General features: G+C 40.6%; 1 protein-coding gene across 2 annotated transcripts in view; it reads right to left on the bottom strand.

Moving 5' to 3' along the window:
• Positions 1-395: 395 nt before the first annotated feature.
• The window catches only part of LETM1 (leucine zipper and EF-hand containing transmembrane protein 1), a 60046-nt gene continuing 41497 nt past the window's right edge, over positions 396-18944 (bottom strand). Inside the window, exons 12-14 of one of the 2 annotated variants that reach the window (XM_089510944.1) lie at positions 17481-17671; positions 12956-13112; positions 396-7585 (exon numbers count right to left, since the gene is read on the bottom strand). In XM_089510944.1, the coding sequence (XP_089367070.1) occupies positions 7436-7585; positions 12956-13112; positions 17481-17671 (498 nt within the window). In that variant the 3' untranslated portion in view covers positions 396-7435. The remainder of the gene's footprint in view (positions 7586-12955; positions 13113-17480; positions 17672-18944) is intronic. The other variant, XM_089510945.1, reaches the window with a different exon arrangement.

The following is an 18944-nucleotide window of genomic DNA, read 5'->3' as shown; positions in this document are numbered from 1 at the left end:
CGATCCCTCCTTGGACTTGCTAATACATCACTCATAAGTTAAATTTCCCCAAATAAATTCTGTGTGAAAAATGGATGTCTATCTCTAATTCTCTGGATTAAGTGCTGAACTACTAAACAGCCTGAAGAAACAGATTCAGAACAAGCTAATTCATCCTCTTGGTGGTGGTAGTAGTACAATCACAATTCAGGAACTCCCTGAATTTTATATTATCTCGTATAGCAGGTAATGGGCAACAAGTCTGCACAAACAGACTAGAAGTAGCAAGATGGAAAAATTCCTTTCTTATTTGATAAGGATAAGAACACATTGTAAAAACCCAGCAAAACAAACAGCTTTTTATAATACTGACAAACGACCCCGCCCCAAAAAAAAATCAAGAGAAGCAGACATGCTTGCAAAGAAAGATGTTGCGTTTTATTGTAGCTGAGCAAGACTTTCCAACATTTTCCATACAGAACTAGTCTGAATTTAACACCATATTTTAATATACTGCTCTTTTCTCTTTTGTGTTTACAGTTGGTGTGTTGAAAAAACTGATGTGTAACAATTTGTTAAGGATTTTTGAGAATGAAATGGGTAAACTGACCTATAACAAATGTTCACAAAATGACGATATCACTTAGATGAAGTTTTAAGTATGTTCAGTTCTACCATGGGATTTTTTTGCATGAGTATAATCACCAATAGTGGACCCCTCTTGCTATTCATCACTTCACATATATACAAGTTAAACCAGAATAGTTCAGTCTGCAACATCCTGTCTTAAAAATGCAGCAATATATTCAACAAGATGAAATAACATTACATTAAAATGTAAGGCTAAATGATAAAAAAAAATCACCAGTTTTCCTTGTGTTTTTTCCCTTTTGCTTTCTGAGTGATGTATTCACACCACAGTAATCACTCATGTCAGCAAATGTCAAAAATGTTTTGTTTGTAAATAATTCAAAATTTTAGAAATAACATGAAATAAAGCTCTTTTATTTAATAATTTGGTATTTTGTATAATTTAAACTTAGAAAGGTTTTAAAATACACACAAAGAACGATTAGTATAGTTTAAATTTAAACATATACACAGTTTGTACAATCCATAATTATTCAAATCTTTTTTACAAAGAATAAAACTCCATTCCAGAAAAAAGTGGCATGGCTCATTATGATCATTAGAATTAACATGATTCACCTGATGTGTTTTTGTTAGTCTGGAGCCTGCCATCCAATTTTGCCAATATGAATTCATCTCTTGATACTATTTAGCATTTGAAAAAGCAACTACACTATTCCAAAGTGAAAGTTGCACACATCAACACATTTCTGGGATGGGGGAATCCCTCTAACCTAAGTATCAGACAAAGGAGTGTAATATATTTCCTGAAAATAATCCTAGCATCTTTTAACCTTAGCCCACAACATAACATTCGAGAGGCAAATAAAATGTGTAGCCTTTGTTAGTATCAATTTAAAAAAACAACAACACCTCTCTCTCTGATCAACAGATAACCGAGAGCAGGAACCATCCATATGGTATTTTTCTTCTTCTCCATTCTTTGCTGCCAATCTCAGGAGGACAAGAAAACCTATAAACCACAGCAAGGGACTGGACACTTCACCAAAATCTTTTCCTTCTTTCTTTAATTTGGCCCACTATTTTTAAAACAAATTAAATGTCTCATATTTCACAAACGTTATGATTTTCAAATGGTACCATGGCATTTGGGGGTTCCTTCAAATCTTATTACAAGCTGCTCAATATAAAAGTGAGCTTGCCTACTGCTATTGGCATTTCCTTCCAATATGTGGCCATTCGTGGCACATTCTGGGTGCAAACAGTATGTGCAACTACAGAAACTGCAACAGACAGGGTTTGTGAATTACAATGTACATACCCAAGGATCAAAAGATGTAGTCCATGATTTAAAAAATCTGGAAATTGGATCTCTAAAGGCAGAAATGCTGAAAACATTTCAGTGGAAAACACTATTATAGCTGGTACTTGCTTCAAGCCATTTCTTACCCCACAGGATTCTGTCCTGGACCCAGTACTATTCAACATCTTTACCAATGACTTGGATGACAGAATTGGGGGTATACTTATCAAATTTGCAGATCACACCAAATTAGGAGGAGTAGGTAATACCCTTGAGGACAGGATCAAAATTCAGAATGACCTTAACAGATTAGAAAGCTGGGCCAAAGCTAACAAACTGAATTTCAACACAGAGAAATGTAAAGGCACTGCACTTAGGCCGGAAAAATGAAATGAACAGATATAGGATGGGAGACACCTGGCTGAATGAAACTACGTGTGAAAGGGATCTGGGAGTCCAAGTAGACCACAAATTGAACATGAGTCAACAGTGCAATGTGGCAGCTAACAAGTCCAATGCGATTTTAGGCTGCATCAATAGAAGTATAGTGTCTAGATCAAGGGAAGTGATAGTTCCACTCTATTCTGCTCTGGTCAGGCCCCACCTGGAATACTGTGTCCACTTCTGCTCTGAGAACCACAATTTTAAAAGGATGTTGAGAAACTGGAGCGTGTCCAAAGGAGGGCGATCAAAATGGTTAAGGGTCTGGAAACCATGTCCTATGAGGAATGACTTAGGGAGCTGGGGGATGTTTAGCCTGAAGAAGAGAAGGTTAAGAGCTGATATGATAGCCCGGTTTAAATACTTGAAGGGATGTCACATTGAGAAGGGAGCAAGCTTGTTTTCTGCTGCTCCAGAGACTAGGACTCGGAATAATGGATGCAAGCTACAAGAAAAAAGATTCCACCTCAACATTAGGAGGAACCTCCTGACAGTAAGGGCTGTTCGGCAGTGGAACACACTCCTTCCTCTGAGAGTGATAGAGTCTCCTTCCTTGGAGGCCTTTAAACAGAGGGTGGATGGTCATCTGTCAGGGATGCTTTGATTTAGATTTCCTGCATGGCAGGTGGTTGGACTAGATGGCTTATGGTCTCTTCCAACTGATTCTATGATTCTATTTGTGTTCTGATACAGCTGTCCCACTAGCATAACGCACACCTCTTGTCAATTCTAAAGGAGTCCCAAATGTCCTTCAAAATATTTTGCAATGGGTGCCCCACACTTCCAGAATTTTAAACAAGTAAAGATACACTCTTCTGACCTGATAAAAGATCTGTGCCTAATCACAGAGCTTGTAGATTTTTTTTAAAAAAAGATTTATTTTAAAATTGGATGCAAAGCAATATACAGGAATAGATAATATGACTATGAATTATTCTGTGGGGAATAGAAATTTAACGTCGGCAGACTTGGAAAATGAAACAATCTCTCAAGAATCACTCATAAACTAGAGTAAACCCACTGAATCAATGGTATTTGCATAAGTGTTGGCTTATTATTGTTATTATTCAGCAATTGCTTCAATGGGCCTACTGTATTTGGAACAACCAACATAATTACACCCCCATTCATAAGTGGGAGCTCAAGTATAACAGAGAGTGCTCTAGTGCTCCAATATAATAAAAAGCAACGTATGTAAGCAATCTGAGCAAATAAACTTTCCCTTGCTTCTGGGAATGTACAGATGTTGATCTGAGGTCAAGACAAAAGTAGACCCCAGAAGGCTACTTTTAAAAATGAATTACAATTGTAATTCCAACACCCCTAAATAGTTTGTTGCTTTTCTAGTTGTTGTTTTAAACAGCAATTCAATTTATCTCAAGCATCTGAAAACTACTGGCCCTTAGAATAGGATAATCTCTCCTTCCATCCACCTTATCATTGTCTCAACACCTACAAACAAAAGGCGGCAGCATAAGCCATACCATGAGCTAATACTTGAACCATGTGATAGTCTTCCTCCACCATTTAGTGAAGCCACACACTTCAACCAGTGAAGTAACTAAAAGTAACAGTCATATCATAAAAGGAGTGCAATTATTCCCAGTTAAGCTATAATTGCAATGTAGTTATATCTTCATTCTTGGATAAAATATGCAAGTAGTTATCTTAACTAATTACTTCTAGGTCTCAGGCAAAGAGCCCTACACCTGGTAACTACCCTCACACCTTAATTATCCTGAACTTGCAAGGGGGCATGCTTCTGTGGTAGAGCACATGCTATGTGTGCCAAATGTCCCAGGTTCCATTCCCAGCATCTCCAAGGAAGGCTAGGAAAGTCTCCCACCTGAAACCCTGGAGAGCTGCTACTAATCAGTCTTAGCAGTACTGATTTAGAGGGATTAATGGTCTGATCTGATTAAATTAATTGTGCTTTAGCCCCATTATAGTCACCAAGACATAATCTATGTGAAATTGAAAATTTATCAAAGAGCTTGCAACATAAGCTTTCTTAGACGATTACCCCATATAATACTGTTGCCCTTCTCCAAGCATTTAATGAAAATTAGAATGTGGTTAATTCCTCACTCCCTCAAAGGATTTTCTGTTTCTTCAGAGCTGGGCAAAACCCACTTGATTAGAATGGAAAGGGAAGGAAGCTACAGATAAAACACTTTATAAACAAGATCTTGTTCACTGTCAGTTGACTATCCCTGCTCTATTCCACTACAAAGCAGGAGCATATATTAATCAACCCTAGCATTTCATACCACAACTGTGCACAACAGGAAAAGTATACTTCAGAAGTGGGAGGGGGTGGAAAAGAGGATTTCCCCCCCTATTCTTACCCATGGTGATCAGTCAAGACCAGTGGAGGAGCAAACTTCCTCAAGTTCAAGCATGGCAGGGGGTTGGAATTGAGGGCCTTGTGGTCTCTTCTGTCTATTATTCTATGATTCTATGAAACCAGCTGCCCTCTGACCATATGTGCAATACAAACTACTGAAAACAATCACATCATTGCCATCCCTAAATATAATTGTAACCAAGAACGTTATACTGCTGTTAGCTGAACAGAAAGTAAGGTCTCACTGGAAAATCATCACCTGCAAATGACAGTTTGAATGTCTCAGGTGTGGATACAGCAGTCTCACAGGCTGATTTGCTCTGCTGCATCTGGTTCTGAATCATGGGATATACTGTACTTTTGTGCTTAAAAACAAACTCAAATGCTTGTTCATAAGAAAATGTTTGTATTTTTAAAGAAGAACAAAATATGTTTAGTATCTAGTGTACTTTGTGTTGTAAATCTTGCAATAGACAAGATTGCAATCCTATAAAATTTGCACTCCTATAAAATCAGTTGAAAGAAACCACAATGATCATCCAGTCCAATACATAATCGAAGCATTCCTGATAGATGGCCACATGTATGTATGCCCCTTCTGTATCATAAGCCTAAATGAAGAAAAAATTGTCCCTCCCGATTCGCAGGGGATCCATTCTAGACACACACACACGCAAATCGGAAAACCACAAATATTCAAGCCCTCATTGAAAACAATGGCGGTGCGCTCCCACATGTACTATTTTGTCCCTCCTGGCTTTCCATCCACAGAAATTCAAGACCGCAAACGGGAAGTCAGAGAATACGAAGTGACGACTGTACTGTTAAAGCAGCACTCCTCCGAGATGCAACTACTCCTTCCCTTTGCCTATCAAAACCTGGCCAGACAGATGTGTGAATGATGTATCTCTTTCTTCCCATGGCCAAATCAGTGGTCTTACTGAAGGGCCCACAATGAGGCTTTCCCTTCCTATTGCAAATTCTCACCATTAATGCTAGTTTGGGATGAGGGAAGTGAGCAAGTTGGAGTAGAAAGGCTTCCAAGATCTAGTATATTATTACAACATTATGATTATAACAGGGTCTCTTTGCTCAGAACAGAGATCAAAATTATTATTATTAATTGTTTTTAGATGCATGGCAAAACCAAATCTGGGTGGTGGTTTATTGTGTTTGGACAAAACCATTCTAAAATCAAACCCAGCAACTCACATCTCAATAGAGAGTACTGTTGTTGTTTCATACTAACCAACACTAATTTAAAAAGGACCCTGAAAAGTCCATAGATTATCTTGTGAATAACTTGCTGATATCTTTAATTTCTGATTTCAAGTTAATCATAAATAATGCATACAGACACAGAGCAAATACCACATAGCCGTTCCAATGTCTTACTCATGCAAAACCTGTTCAGCCAAGACAGTGATATCCAAAGATAGAAACCTAAAATCTGACACTGGATTTAAGTGGAAATCTGCTGTTCAACAGCCTTCATAAAACTGAAGAAATGCCTTGTGCACAAATATCCACTTCACAAATATGCACCTAGTCACAGCAAACTGATTCATGAAGTGCTACTGAAATAACATTCAGTCACGTGCCATGCTACCCATTGCAAGCTATACTCTTTAATCCAAATTGTACAAGTACATGGAGACAACAACACAGTTGTGATCCCTTTTGCTCATTTTTCATAGTAGCACATATCATAAATGCAATTCAGTAATCATTGTGTTCCATACCATGCATCCTGTGAAAATGGTAATGTATCCCACTGTCTCTGGGTTCCTATTACATACTAACATTTCAGTTCCAAATTCAGGCAAATACATATATACTCATTACACTGAACTGTATTTGAGATTTAGCAAAAAAAGAGAAGCAAATTATGTCTTTGCTAATAATAAAGCTACCTGGTTTTGTTTAAAAAGCAGATTACTGCGTCTGCCAAAAAGGCCACCTCCCCAATAAAGGAAGAGAGGACTGTAGAAAGAGGGAGGACTACTGATTATGGTAAGACTACTGATTATGTAGTGATTGTTAAAGTGACAGTGTTCTTTACAAGAAATTCTATTGCCAATGGGGGGAGAGGGGCAGTTAAAGTATAGGTGAGGAGAAGAATGCAAGGAATTAATTTCCTGGGTATTATTTTATCTCCTTTTCCATCTTCTTTTCTAAAGGTATATACTGCTGAGTAACTGGAAAAGCTAGTCATGAACATACTGGATGAGATGTTTTGGGTGTGTGAAAAATACTGGACATGAAAGTTTAAAAATTATTAGTCAAGATTACATGATATAGTAGAGCAGCCAATGGCACTTTCAGAATGAGCACACATACTCCTCTGGATACTTAATGGACAATAGTTTTTAGATGGGACTTCAGAAATCTTTTTTTTTTTTGGGGGGGGGGGGTTATACTGGAACTCGTGTACAGCTTTTTATGCCTTTACAAGTAGGAGAGAATAACATTCATGCCAAGTAAACATAATATTATTTAAAAGAAAGTTCCTTACTCCTTGAATATTGCAAGAAAATTTTCTAATTTACATTCAGAAGTGGACTGAATCACCACAAGATATGAAAGTGTGTGCCTGATTCCACAAGAAAAAAAAATCCTGAAAAGCTCAAAACTGTAATGGAATGATAGTTGACTTGTTTCATCAGAGATTCTTTCTGATTTGCCAAGAGATGACTGATGTTTATCCTCTCATAAAAGTATGTGCTGGACAAGGTATACAATACATGCCACTTAACCTTGGAATAGACTAAAAACTAATTCTTCACTTCTAAAGCTTCCTTCTCAGCTTTTTCTTTAGTCTTCTCTTTTTCTTCTAGTTTTTCTTCCTTTTGCAACAGTGACATAATCTCTGCTACTTGGTTAGTAGAAATATCAATATCTTCTTTGTCAATCAGTTCAACCACCTATACAAATGTAAAAATAAATGCAAATGTAAAAAATAAATTATATGTATAAAAGTCTGCTTTATTTGTGGATATTTTGAACTCTAAAAGTTAAGAAAAAAAAAACTTGAGGGAAATATGCCTCAACAACAAGTTCTTTTACACTATACACTGTGCCTCCTATTTTATAGTAACTGAGAAGGCCAATTTGGTGTTTTCCAAACTAACAGGATTCTCTCTTTGCAGTTAGTGGATACTGAAATCGGTGTGGAATTTGATAAAACGTGATTTACCTTACAATTAATATACTGGAAAAGTAGGCCTATCCTTTCTTCAGCCTGTCTTCTAAGACTTACATATTCTGAATCTTCAAGCTCATCTATCTATAGCAACACATTCCTCTTGGAAAATATAAACAAAAGCAGGAGATAAAAAGTGAGTGACTCATAGGATTCAACTAATTCTAGAAAGCAATTTCCTCCATCCCCCCCCCCCCTAGTTTGCACAGTCCAAACCCTAGTTCTGGTGTGGCAGTTCAGATAACAGTGTTAAAACAAATTTTAAAAACGTACATAGAATCACAAATTGCTCCAGATCTTATGGGAAGATCCAAAGCTCTGTTTCTGCATCTCAAAACTGTCTGCATGGGCATCCTGCTGTGCTTTGCCTGCAAGTTGCATGTTCTGAGGTCAGAATGAGGTAACCAGCATCTGACTATCGCTGGGTGGCTTGCTCTGATCTGAGATGCGACAGCCCCAAGGCTGAACGTGCCAGGCAGCCCAGTAGGACATCGTGCTGGCAGCAGCCATGGTGTAGAAAAGGAGGCAAGGATAATGCAATGGGGGCGGGGGGGGATGAGGCAACTGCAGGGCTAGGATACTCTGGGCTGCCTCTGGAGTATCCTCACCAGTGCAGACAAGGCCCTCAAGGTCCATCTAATCTAACACTCCATCCTTCCCCTGGCAAAAAGTCTACTGTTAACATGTACAATGTAGCACATATCAGTCTCCAAAACACTGATAAAACAGAAGAGTAAAAAGAAAGATGGCAAATGACAAAAAGACAAAGCAGACTATAAAATTGAACATTTGTAGGACAGTATTTATTATTAACTTGTACTTCTATAGCTCAGTAAGTGTACCCATTGTGCTTTATACACAGACTAAATATTGTTCAAGTCCAACTGTGGCTGCCAGGGGAGGGGGAACACATTTTACTTTTTTAGAAAACTGGAGAAATCTTCCACCATCTTGAGAAGAGCACACATAAAACATAGCATAGCTTGATTTTAAGACAACTCATGGAAGGAAGTTTTCCTGACCCCTTCTCCCACTACCACTGACAACCAACTCTACTCAGGAGGACCCCACCTCTTATCTGCGATGTAGATACGTAAAGGCAGCAGAGAAAAGAAACTTCCTTCTCTGAACTTCTTCATATTAACTCATCTTAGAATCCAAACCTTTTTCATTAAAATGTGAACATACGTAACATCTTATATCTGGATATACAAAATCTTGTTTGGCAAGTCCATTCTTGTAAGCAGAAAGGGACAATCGGAAAAGGTTTATTTCATGCTGCTGCTCAGGCTAGGCAAGGATAATGTGATTAGGAGGAATATAATTCAATGCCTCTTCTCTTGGCTCCACCCTCAGTTCTGGACCATAGCCAAACCAGAATAGGAAAGAAATTGAAAGAGGAGAAAACCACACACACACCAAAGAAAAGGATTAGAAAAAAGGCAGATTATACCACTATGATTTCTGTTCAGTCTCCAGGAGGCCAGATGTGGCCAACCTAGATCTGGATGGAAATGGGACCCAGTGAGAGAAAATAAGAGATCCGCAGGAAAAACAACACATCCTGAAGGGAGAGATGGAGGATCTCAGAAAACCAGTCTTCTAGACTAGTGAGGTGCTATCAGCACCATTTCAACCCACTTGTGCCTGATTTTTCAGAAAAGATTTCCCCTTTATCAGGGGAATAGGATATAATGAAGACCTGGGGGTCATAGCACTTTCAGGACATCTGGGGCTACTGTTAGAAGGGTGAAGAAAGAGCATTTTCACATTTTTGGTTGACGAGAGGTTCGAACAGGTGGTCTACCTGTAGAAACACAACAGGGTTTAGGCTCCACTTCCCTGGGTTCAGGATTTGCAAACAGAGAAATCCTACCTCTGTGTTGATGGACTGCAGAATGCGGTGAGCTATGAGAGGGAATGTGTGCTTCGGCCCACTGAAATAGGAGAGTTGCTTCAAAATGGAGAGAGTGGAAACTACCTTGTCACTGTGGATTAGGATGTGGATTAGTGAAGCAGCAGTGGGGCAAAGTGAATCAGCACTGAGTAGACTGTTCTGAGCTCTAGTGTTGAGCCTCCAGGGGAAACCAACCACCCTAAAATGTGCATTCCTCACAAACTGCCTTAAATCTCATTTTTGGGAGAACAGTGGGATAAATAAATGTGCCCCTCACCCTAGACCAGCTAGTGTCTGTAGTCACAACAATCTTGGGATGTGCTTAAGAGAAATACCTTTGTACCAACTGAGCAGCCTTCATATGATGCGCATCGTTCATATTTGGAGAGAATACCTTTACACAAACTGAAGGGATTGGACCACAAAATAAGAAACACCTTCATATTTGGAGAGATGTTAGCCAGAAAAAGGCCCTTGAAGTCTGGTATGAAACCTGGCCGAAGGGACAACTGTTACTATTGATATTATGAAGCCTAAAGACATTAGATTTGCAGGTAAATTTGGGGGATTTTCTGAACTCTTTCTGGAAGAAACAGACCACACTCTTTGGGATGTATAGTGGTGCTCCCAGGTAGATGAGCACCCTGGATGAGATGAAAATGTTCCTTTTGTGATTGACTAGGTTCCTGTGACTGGTAAGGCAATGAAGGGTGGCTGAAATATATTTTCATCACTGGAAAGGAATAGAAAGTGGAGTAGACTATCCAGGTGAATTCTTTGCAATTTCAGGAAGGTCACTAGCAAGATCATGAACTTGGTAAACATTCTGGGGGCCAAAGCCAGCCCTGAACCAAAAATGGCAGTTGCTTTAACAAAGGGAGATGGCCTTTCAAACAGTCTCAAGATACTTCATTCTGAACTTCCTGCACGTAATGCACCTGTTCACATACTTGAAGTCCAGAATGGAGCAGAAATCCTCTCCCTACTTGGTTACCAGCAAAAAGATAGAGTAGATTCCATGAAAGATCTTTCTTTGAGGCACAGGCTCTATGACTATTTGAAGAGGGTGCCAGATGTGTTCAAGAACTGCTTGCTTTTCATTGGATAGTTTGGATGCTGGAGAAGGAAAAATCATGAGACTAGGGCGTGTTACAGACTGCCCAAAGGGGCGGCCTGTATCCGGCCCTTTCCCCACCAGATTGGGGCCTCAGCTGCCACAGCGGCAGCCTCTGATGCCCCAATCCGCCGCTTTCCAGGCTGCGGGGAAGCGGAAAAAGGCCGCTCCTCCGCGGCCTGGAAAGGGGTGGCCTTGGGGCTTCATGCCCCAAGCACACCCGATGGCGGTGGGGAGGAAGAGAAAGGGCCACTTGGCCCCTTTCTGCCTTGCGTCACTGGCACTGCTGTCTAAAGGCTGTGCCAGCGCCGCAAATCCTGAAAGGAGCTCCGAAATGGAGCTCCTTCCTGCGCTGTGAATAGAGCGCCCCATTTTGTACTAGGGTTAGGGCATCCGGAATGGACGCCCTTTCCTGACCCTAGTACATCCTGGGGACGTATTTACGCCTGTCTGTAAATGGCCAGAGTTACAGATGAACTCCAAGGAGTAGTCATGGGCAATGCTCTCTAGAATTTAGCACCACTTCCAGGTTGGAAGGGGATTAATCTTCATCCCATTGGCCAGGAAGGGTGGTTAGAAATTTGCCTCCTCTTGGGAGGAGTGGAACTGGGCTCCCTGAGGCGTAAACTGGAAATGAATTAGGTTTGTGCATATTTAAGATTTCTTGTTGATGCTCAGATCAGTCTGAACAATGAGTCTGGGATGTGGGGAGTGCTGACCCAAATCTTCATCAGAAGAGTTAGCAGTGGCCTGAGAAGGGGTTATTTACAGAGAGGCAAGGAGGAGAAAGCCTGAAGGCATTTTGGCCTGTGGTGGGGTGGGGGGAAGAAAGTACATAGGGCCCTTGGAATCCTGACAAGCTCATGGGAATGAAAAGCATTGCTGAAGTTTTTTGGCCACTACAAATTTCATCATTTGATAGAGTTTCCTCATTAAGAGAGCCAAACCTGAAGGCATAAGCTGCCAGAGAGAACGATTCCATAGAAAGAGCTTGTATCAAAATGGTCACCAGGAAAAGGTGGAGGTGAATGGCCACCAGAAGGAAGAAAAAGAAAATGGCCACCAGGGAAAATGTTAAGAAGGAGCTAAAGCAGAAGGAATGCAGAAAGAAGTGAGAGGAGGATAATATTTCTTGTGAAGATGCCAGATGGAGTGGTGATGTTGGTTGTTGCCAAAGATCCGAGGAACACGCATGCAAACTCTCACCATTGCTGTTGGTCTTTCCAAGTTTCCATATCATGTTGCAAATCTCCATGAAGGAGCTCCTTGACCGCATTCTCTTCTCCTTCCTTCTTTCTGCCTCCCTGAGAGTCATTCTCCAGCCTCACTAAGCTGACAGCAGGGACTAATGTAGAGGCTAGGAGAGGCTGGGATGATTGCAGGGTCTGGGGATTCTTCCCTGGGACTTAAAGAAACAGTCCTAACAAGGCTTGAACTATAGCAGGAGATATGGGTTGCTGAGCAGATCTGCAGGAGGCAAGAAAGGACCACGTGGGTGCTTTTGATGACTTGATATGCTTTATCCCCCGTTCTCAATGATTCAGAGGCCAGGGGCTGGGAGGATTTAGAGAAAGCTTTTCCCATGGTGCTTGAAACAAGGGTGGGGGGGAGGCAAAAGAGAGAAAAGGTAGAAAGGGGCTTAATTTTTTGGTCTTTATATGGAAATGGGTAAGAGGGAAGGTAGGGAGTAAAGACCAAAACAGGCAATGAGAAGGGCAAACGGGAGCTTGGTGAACAAGAGAAAAACAAGGCAAGGGGAGGAACTGAGTGTGGAGTCAAGAGAGAGGCCACTAAATTCTCTTCCTTCTAATCACATGACATTTGTCTAGCCTGGGGAGATAACCCACATCTGGATGTCTCCCTTGCCACATACAATAACAATATTATCAAAACCAGCTGTCAAACAGTAATGTTTTAAATAAAAGCCCTTAAAAAGTCTGAATTGCACTTGCATAAAAGATGTTTGACTTCTAAAATCATGTAACATCAATTATATAGCAATTTGTAAGCTGCCTTAGGTCCCATGCCAGAAGAAAGGTAGCCTATAAAATAAAATAAAATGAAATGAAAAGCAGACTCACCTTCACAACATCATCAATATCTATTTTTCCATCTTTATTTTCATCCAATGCTTCTGCAAGCCTATTCAGTTTGCTTTCTGGTATCTGCTGAATCTGTTTCATCACATTAATAAGCTCACTGATGCTGATGAGATTCTCCCTAAATGGGAAACACAACCTGTATACAGCAAGCAGTTACTAAAAGGATTAAAAAAAAAAAAATCACCCACAACAATGTAGTACTAGCCAGATAACTTGTTTCCATGAGGAAAAATTCAATCATTAACTAAACTGAAAACCAGCCCAGTACAATGAAACACTAGATAGATTAGAATGTGATATGCTACATGATCAGAATGCCTTCCTGAGACTATACCACTTTCAGGTATCAGAATATGGGAGAATCATTTGACTGCTCCTTAATTCTCAAAAAAATCAATTAGGATTTGTTACATCTCCCTTATAGTGGGTGCCAACATGTTAAAAACAGCATGAATTATAATGAAACTTAAATGCAACAGAAATACATTAACTTTTATGCAGTATCTGTAAAGTAATTATTTTTAACCAACAAGAACTTGACCAAGTTACTGTCTCTCAGCACCAGAAGGCGACAAAGGCAAACTCCTTCTGAACAAATGTTGCTAAGATAACTGCGTCATAGCGTTGTTTTAGGTCACTATAATCCAGAAGTGACAAAGGCATACAACAACAGCCAATTTAATAAATCAATCCCACTTAACTATAAAAAACAATGAGGAAAATACTGGACTTCTAAAACAAACATTAGAATTGTAATAAGTTTGTGACATAGTGAGGCACCATGATGTAGTGGTTTGAGGGTTGTACTAGGACTCTGGAGACCAAGGGTTTGAATCCTGGCATGGCCAGGAAAAACCACTGAGTGATCTTCGGCAAGGCACACTTTCTCAGCCTCAGAGGATGGCACTGGAAGAAAACTCTCTGAAAAAATCTTGCCAAGAAATCCCCATGATAGGTTCACTTTAGTCAGAAGCAATTTAAAGTCACACATCAACAAAATGTCTGACATTTTGGATGGAGAGCTTTATGGCTGGATGGAAGTCCTCAGTAACAGTATATTTCCACCACTCTGCAGAAGGGCCTGAGACAACATAGAATCATAGAATCATAGAATCATAGAGTTGGAAGAGACCACTAGGGCCATCCAGTCCAACCCCCTGCCATGCAGGAAATCCAAGAAAGAACAGGATTTTGGGGGGATTCTAAATTCTTTTTTTTAATAATAATTTTTTTTTATTGAAAATTCATACATCACAACAACACAAAAAACATTTGACTAAAGACATCTCTAACTAAGTCTAACCTAATTCACACACATACAAAAACACAGAAACTAACAAATAACATCTACTCTACCTTCTATCTGCTATTTACTACCTAAACAGATTATATCACTCTTGACTAAAACAATCCTTCCTATCTTGTGCATGAGAATAATATTTATGACTTCATTTGTAATCTTTTTTATTTTCTCTTTTAATATTTCTATTTTGTATACTACATCTTCACTAAAGCTATTTTCTAATAAACTCTAACTTCAGGTCTGATTTCTTGGCTATTCTGTCCAAGTATATATATACATAATTGTTTTAATTTTTATTACATTTGTTACTGTTTCTTTAAATCTATTACTCCTTCCTTAAATAGTTCATCTCCTTCTTGTAGTAATTCAAAACACTGTAAACCCAGAAAAGAAATGGAGAATAAAAAAAACTGAATTGAATGTCAAGTTCTCTTCTCCCACTGTCTTCACTATGGTTGTATTTTTTTTTTATTTATTCGGCTAAATTGCCCTTTCTTTCCCCCATATCTAACACTCAAAGTATCTCACAACAAGACTGAAAACTCATCCACCTAAAAGCCACAAAAGTTACAGTCGTAAGGCACAAAAAAGTTAGAATTAGTTATTGAATGAGTCTATTTGACTGTTATCTTGCACTGTAATATCAACATGGAGAAATGTAAGGTACTGCACTTGGGGGGGGGGGAGAAATAAAATGCACAGATGTGACACCTGGCTGAATGAGACTACGTGTGAAAGGGATCTAGGAGTCCAGGTAGACCAAAGTTGAACATGAGTCAACAGTGCGATATGGCACCTACCAAGGCCAATGCGATTTTAGGCTGCATCAATAGAAGTATAGTGTCTAGATCAAGGCAAGTAATAGTGCCACTGTATTCTGCTTTGGTCAGGCCCCACCTGGAATATTGTGGGCACCACAATTTAAAAAGGATGTTGAGAAACTGGAGCGTGTCCAAAGGAGGGCGACTAAAATGGTGAAGCGTCTGGAAACCATGAGGCCCTATGAGGAACAACTTAGGGAGCTGGGGATGTTTAGCCTGAAGAAGAGAAGGTTAAGAGGCTACATGATAGCCCTGTTTAAATACTTGAACAGATGGCACATTGAGGAGGGAGCAAGCTTGTTTTCTGCTGCTCTAGAAACTAGGACCCAGAGCAATGGATGCAAGCTACAGGAAAAAAGATTCAAACTCAACATTAGGAGGAGCTTCCTGACAGTAAGGGCTGTTCGACAGTGGAACACACTCCCTCGGAGTGTAGTGGAGTCTCCTTCCTTAGAGGTCTTTAAACAGAGGCTGGATGGCCATTTGTCGGGGATGCTTTGATTTAGATTTCCTGCATGGGTTGGACTGGATGGCCCTTGCGGTCTCTTCCAACTCTATGATTCTATGATTCTATTTAAATCCAACTTAGACTAGCCCCAGTACTTCCACCTGCTAGCTGAAGATGACTGAGGAAGACAACATGCTCATCACTACTACTTTCAGGAAAAAGTTGTCCTCTATGACCAATTTTAAGGACATTCAAGAAATGCCAGTAATTCCTGGAACATGGTTGAAATGTTAGTGGCAATAGAGGCAATGATTTATTATCCCCCCCCCCCATGGTATTATGAGGAGCAGTATATTTTAAATTGCTTATTTACAAATAAATTTATGAATTATGAAAATCAGGTGCTGCTAGAAACAGTATTCATAATATTGCACTACACTCTTACAGCACTCTTATTCCACTTTTACTGCTATGGCTGCCTCCGGTGGCATTCTAGGGTTTGTAGTTTAGTGAAGCCTAAGATTTCTCTGGCTGAGAATTCTAAATGCTCTTCCCTAAACAGCAAATTCCAGTATTCTCCAGGAGGCAGCCATAGCAGTAAAAGTGGAATAATAGCATTGTAACAGTGTAGTGAGATATCAACTATGTTTTTAATGGTACATATATGCACTTCAGTTGGTCAAAATTAAAATCTTCCTGTTAGTGTAAGTTCTGGGGCAATACTGTCTGTCATTACTGGTTTGACCACTGATGTTTCTTTCCTCTTTGAAGTCTGTAAGAATTTTATTGAAAATATTACACATTTAATTCAAGAAAGAATAAATTACTTTTTTAAAAACCTACCAATTTGTAGCTGCTTGAGTATACATTCAAGGAACTAAAAAGGAAACCCATTTGTACCATTTCAACATGGTTGCAAAGATGCATAGGATCTCTTAAGGGTGGAGTTAAATAAATTACTCAGATGAGATGAAAGACTCCATAGAAATTCTATTGTCTATAGTCCAACCTTCCCAGTCTAATCCTTACTAGATGTTTTTGGACTAGAACTCTCATTATTCCACTGGCTGGGACTGAAGAGTTGTAGGCCAACTCTTCTGGGCATCATATTGTTACATTTGTATACAAGGAAAATATGTATTTTAAAAACCCATACTTGTTTTGTTTTGACATGCTCCATACCACAGCAGGCATCATTACAAACCAATCCACATTTTAAGATGGTGCTTGCCATGTACCTACCATAAATCGGAAATGACATAAAGGCACATAAAAACAAAATTATTATCTTCATCATCACTTGAATGACGGTTCAATTAATTGTTGAAGTAATTTAATTAATCAGTGAAATCAGCTAAAATGCATTAGCCCTAGTAAAGAGTAGAGATGTAGAAACAATATTTTGCCCTATATGAGTTTAATGTTTAAGTAGTTTTGCAGATTTTGTCTTATATATTTAAAACGTATTTATGTTAAATCTGATAAAAGGGAACATGAGAAAAATATTTTACAGTCGGCCCTTCTTATACACGGATTTTTTATACACGGATTCAAGCATACACGGTTTGAAAATGTTCCAAAACAGTATAAATTTACCTTGATTTTCCATTTTTTATAAGGGACACCATTTTGCTATGCCATTATATTTAATGGGACTTGAGCATACACGGATTTTGTTATACATGGGGGATCTTGGAACCAAACCCCAGCGTATAACAAGGGTCCACTGTATATGCTAATATTTTTTTCAAAAAATATTTTGAAGATACTAGTCTATAGAAACTGAGGTCGATACTTGACAGTGTTTTGGATTCCAAAGAGGGAAAACAGAGGTTTTTCTAGTACAAAACACACCGACACCTAAAACCCCTTTATCGAAACTAATTATACTTACAAGTATTGTCTCTCTCACTTATATCACCTATCACTTACCCAATAGGAGGACTTGCACCACTGTCCAATTGTCCATCCACCACTTTTTGGTCTGTCTCTAACTCCTGAATAATTTTGTCAATCTGTCCAATCATTCGGTTCACTCTTTTAGTGAGTCTCTTGCTGGCTTTAGATTCTTCAACTACTTCGTCTTGTCCAGTCTTACACAGTTCTTTGATCTCTTGCAAATCCTAAGGATCAAACATAATGTTTTTGTAAAGCTAATTTCAAAGGCCTCTCAAAAATATGGAGTGAATGGGTTGCACATATGCTAACTTTCCTGTTCCTTCTTCTTCCCAACAGTCCCCTGAAAAACCTTGACAAGGACTTACTAATTACACCCAGCTAGTTCAGGAAACATTCCTGAACGGAGGGAACATTGACACACAGAAATAAGAAACCCTTATAGTAAACAGTGGCGAGGTACAGACCGCCCAGAAGAAGCGCCTCCTCGGCGCCTCTGTCTGCTGCGCAGCTGCGCAGCTGCGCTGCAGCATACAAATTGTGCAGCACAGCTGCACAGCAGAAAAGGAGCTCAAAAAAGCAGCTCCTTATTGCTGCGCCGCAAACCGCCACAGACAGTGCATAGCTGCGCAGCTGCGACATAATGGTTACGCGTGCCATGTGTAAGTCATGGACGCGCCGCAAAGGGCCAGTCTGGAGAGGGCCAAAGTTTGGCTACCAGGCCTGAAAAACAGCAAAATCAAGACTCAGCAAATGCAAATGAAAACCACCCAAGGTGAGAGGGATTCGCAGCAGTCAATTGATCATTAAGTAAATGGATATTCTGTAGGCCAGGAGTTGGCCACCTCCGGCCCGCAGGCCGGATCCAGCCCGCGGAGGCCTTTGTACCGGCCCCCAGCTACTGCTGCCGCCGCTCTGGGCACCGCCATATTTTGCCCAAAATGGCGGCGAAGTCTCGTGCGACCTTCCCCGAGGTTGCGCGAGACTTCGCCGCCATTTTGGGCAAAAAATGGCGGCGCCCAGATGCGAAGTCTCACGCGACCACAGAAAAGGTTGCATGAGACTTCGGCCTCCAGGAGGCCTGCTGTGGCCGCCGGAGCCCTTGAACAGAGCCCTTGAACGATTGCCTTCACTGGGGCCCTCCAAGAGGGCCCCAGCAACAGCAAAAGGGACTCCCAGAGGCCCGCTGCCACCACCGGAGCCCTTTTGGAGGGCCCCAGCAACGGAAAAAGGACCGGCAAAGAGGAGGAGGCCTCCAGTGCTGGCGGCCCCCACCGGCTTTTTTGCCGGCCTCTGACGGGGCCTGGGGCCCCATCAGGGGCCGGCAAAGGGGGAAGGCCTCCAGTGCTGGCGGCCCCCACTGGCTTTTTTGCCGGCCTCTGACAGGGCCTGTGGCCCCGTCAGGGGCCGGCAAAGATAGGGAGGCCTGGCCCCCGGAAGGTGGAAGCTCCGCCCCCGGCATGCGGCCCCACCCCCGGAGGGTGGAAGCTCCACCCCCAG

Source organism: Sceloporus occidentalis, unplaced genomic scaffold (genome assembly GCF_023333645.1).
Source record: "Sceloporus occidentalis isolate IW3139 unplaced genomic scaffold, rSceOcc1.0.p SCAF_2, whole genome shotgun sequence".
Taxonomy (NCBI): domain Eukaryota; kingdom Metazoa; phylum Chordata; class Lepidosauria; order Squamata; family Phrynosomatidae; genus Sceloporus; species Sceloporus occidentalis.
Note: the sequence above shows the minus strand (reverse complement) of the source record. Positions and strands in the feature narration are given on the sequence as shown.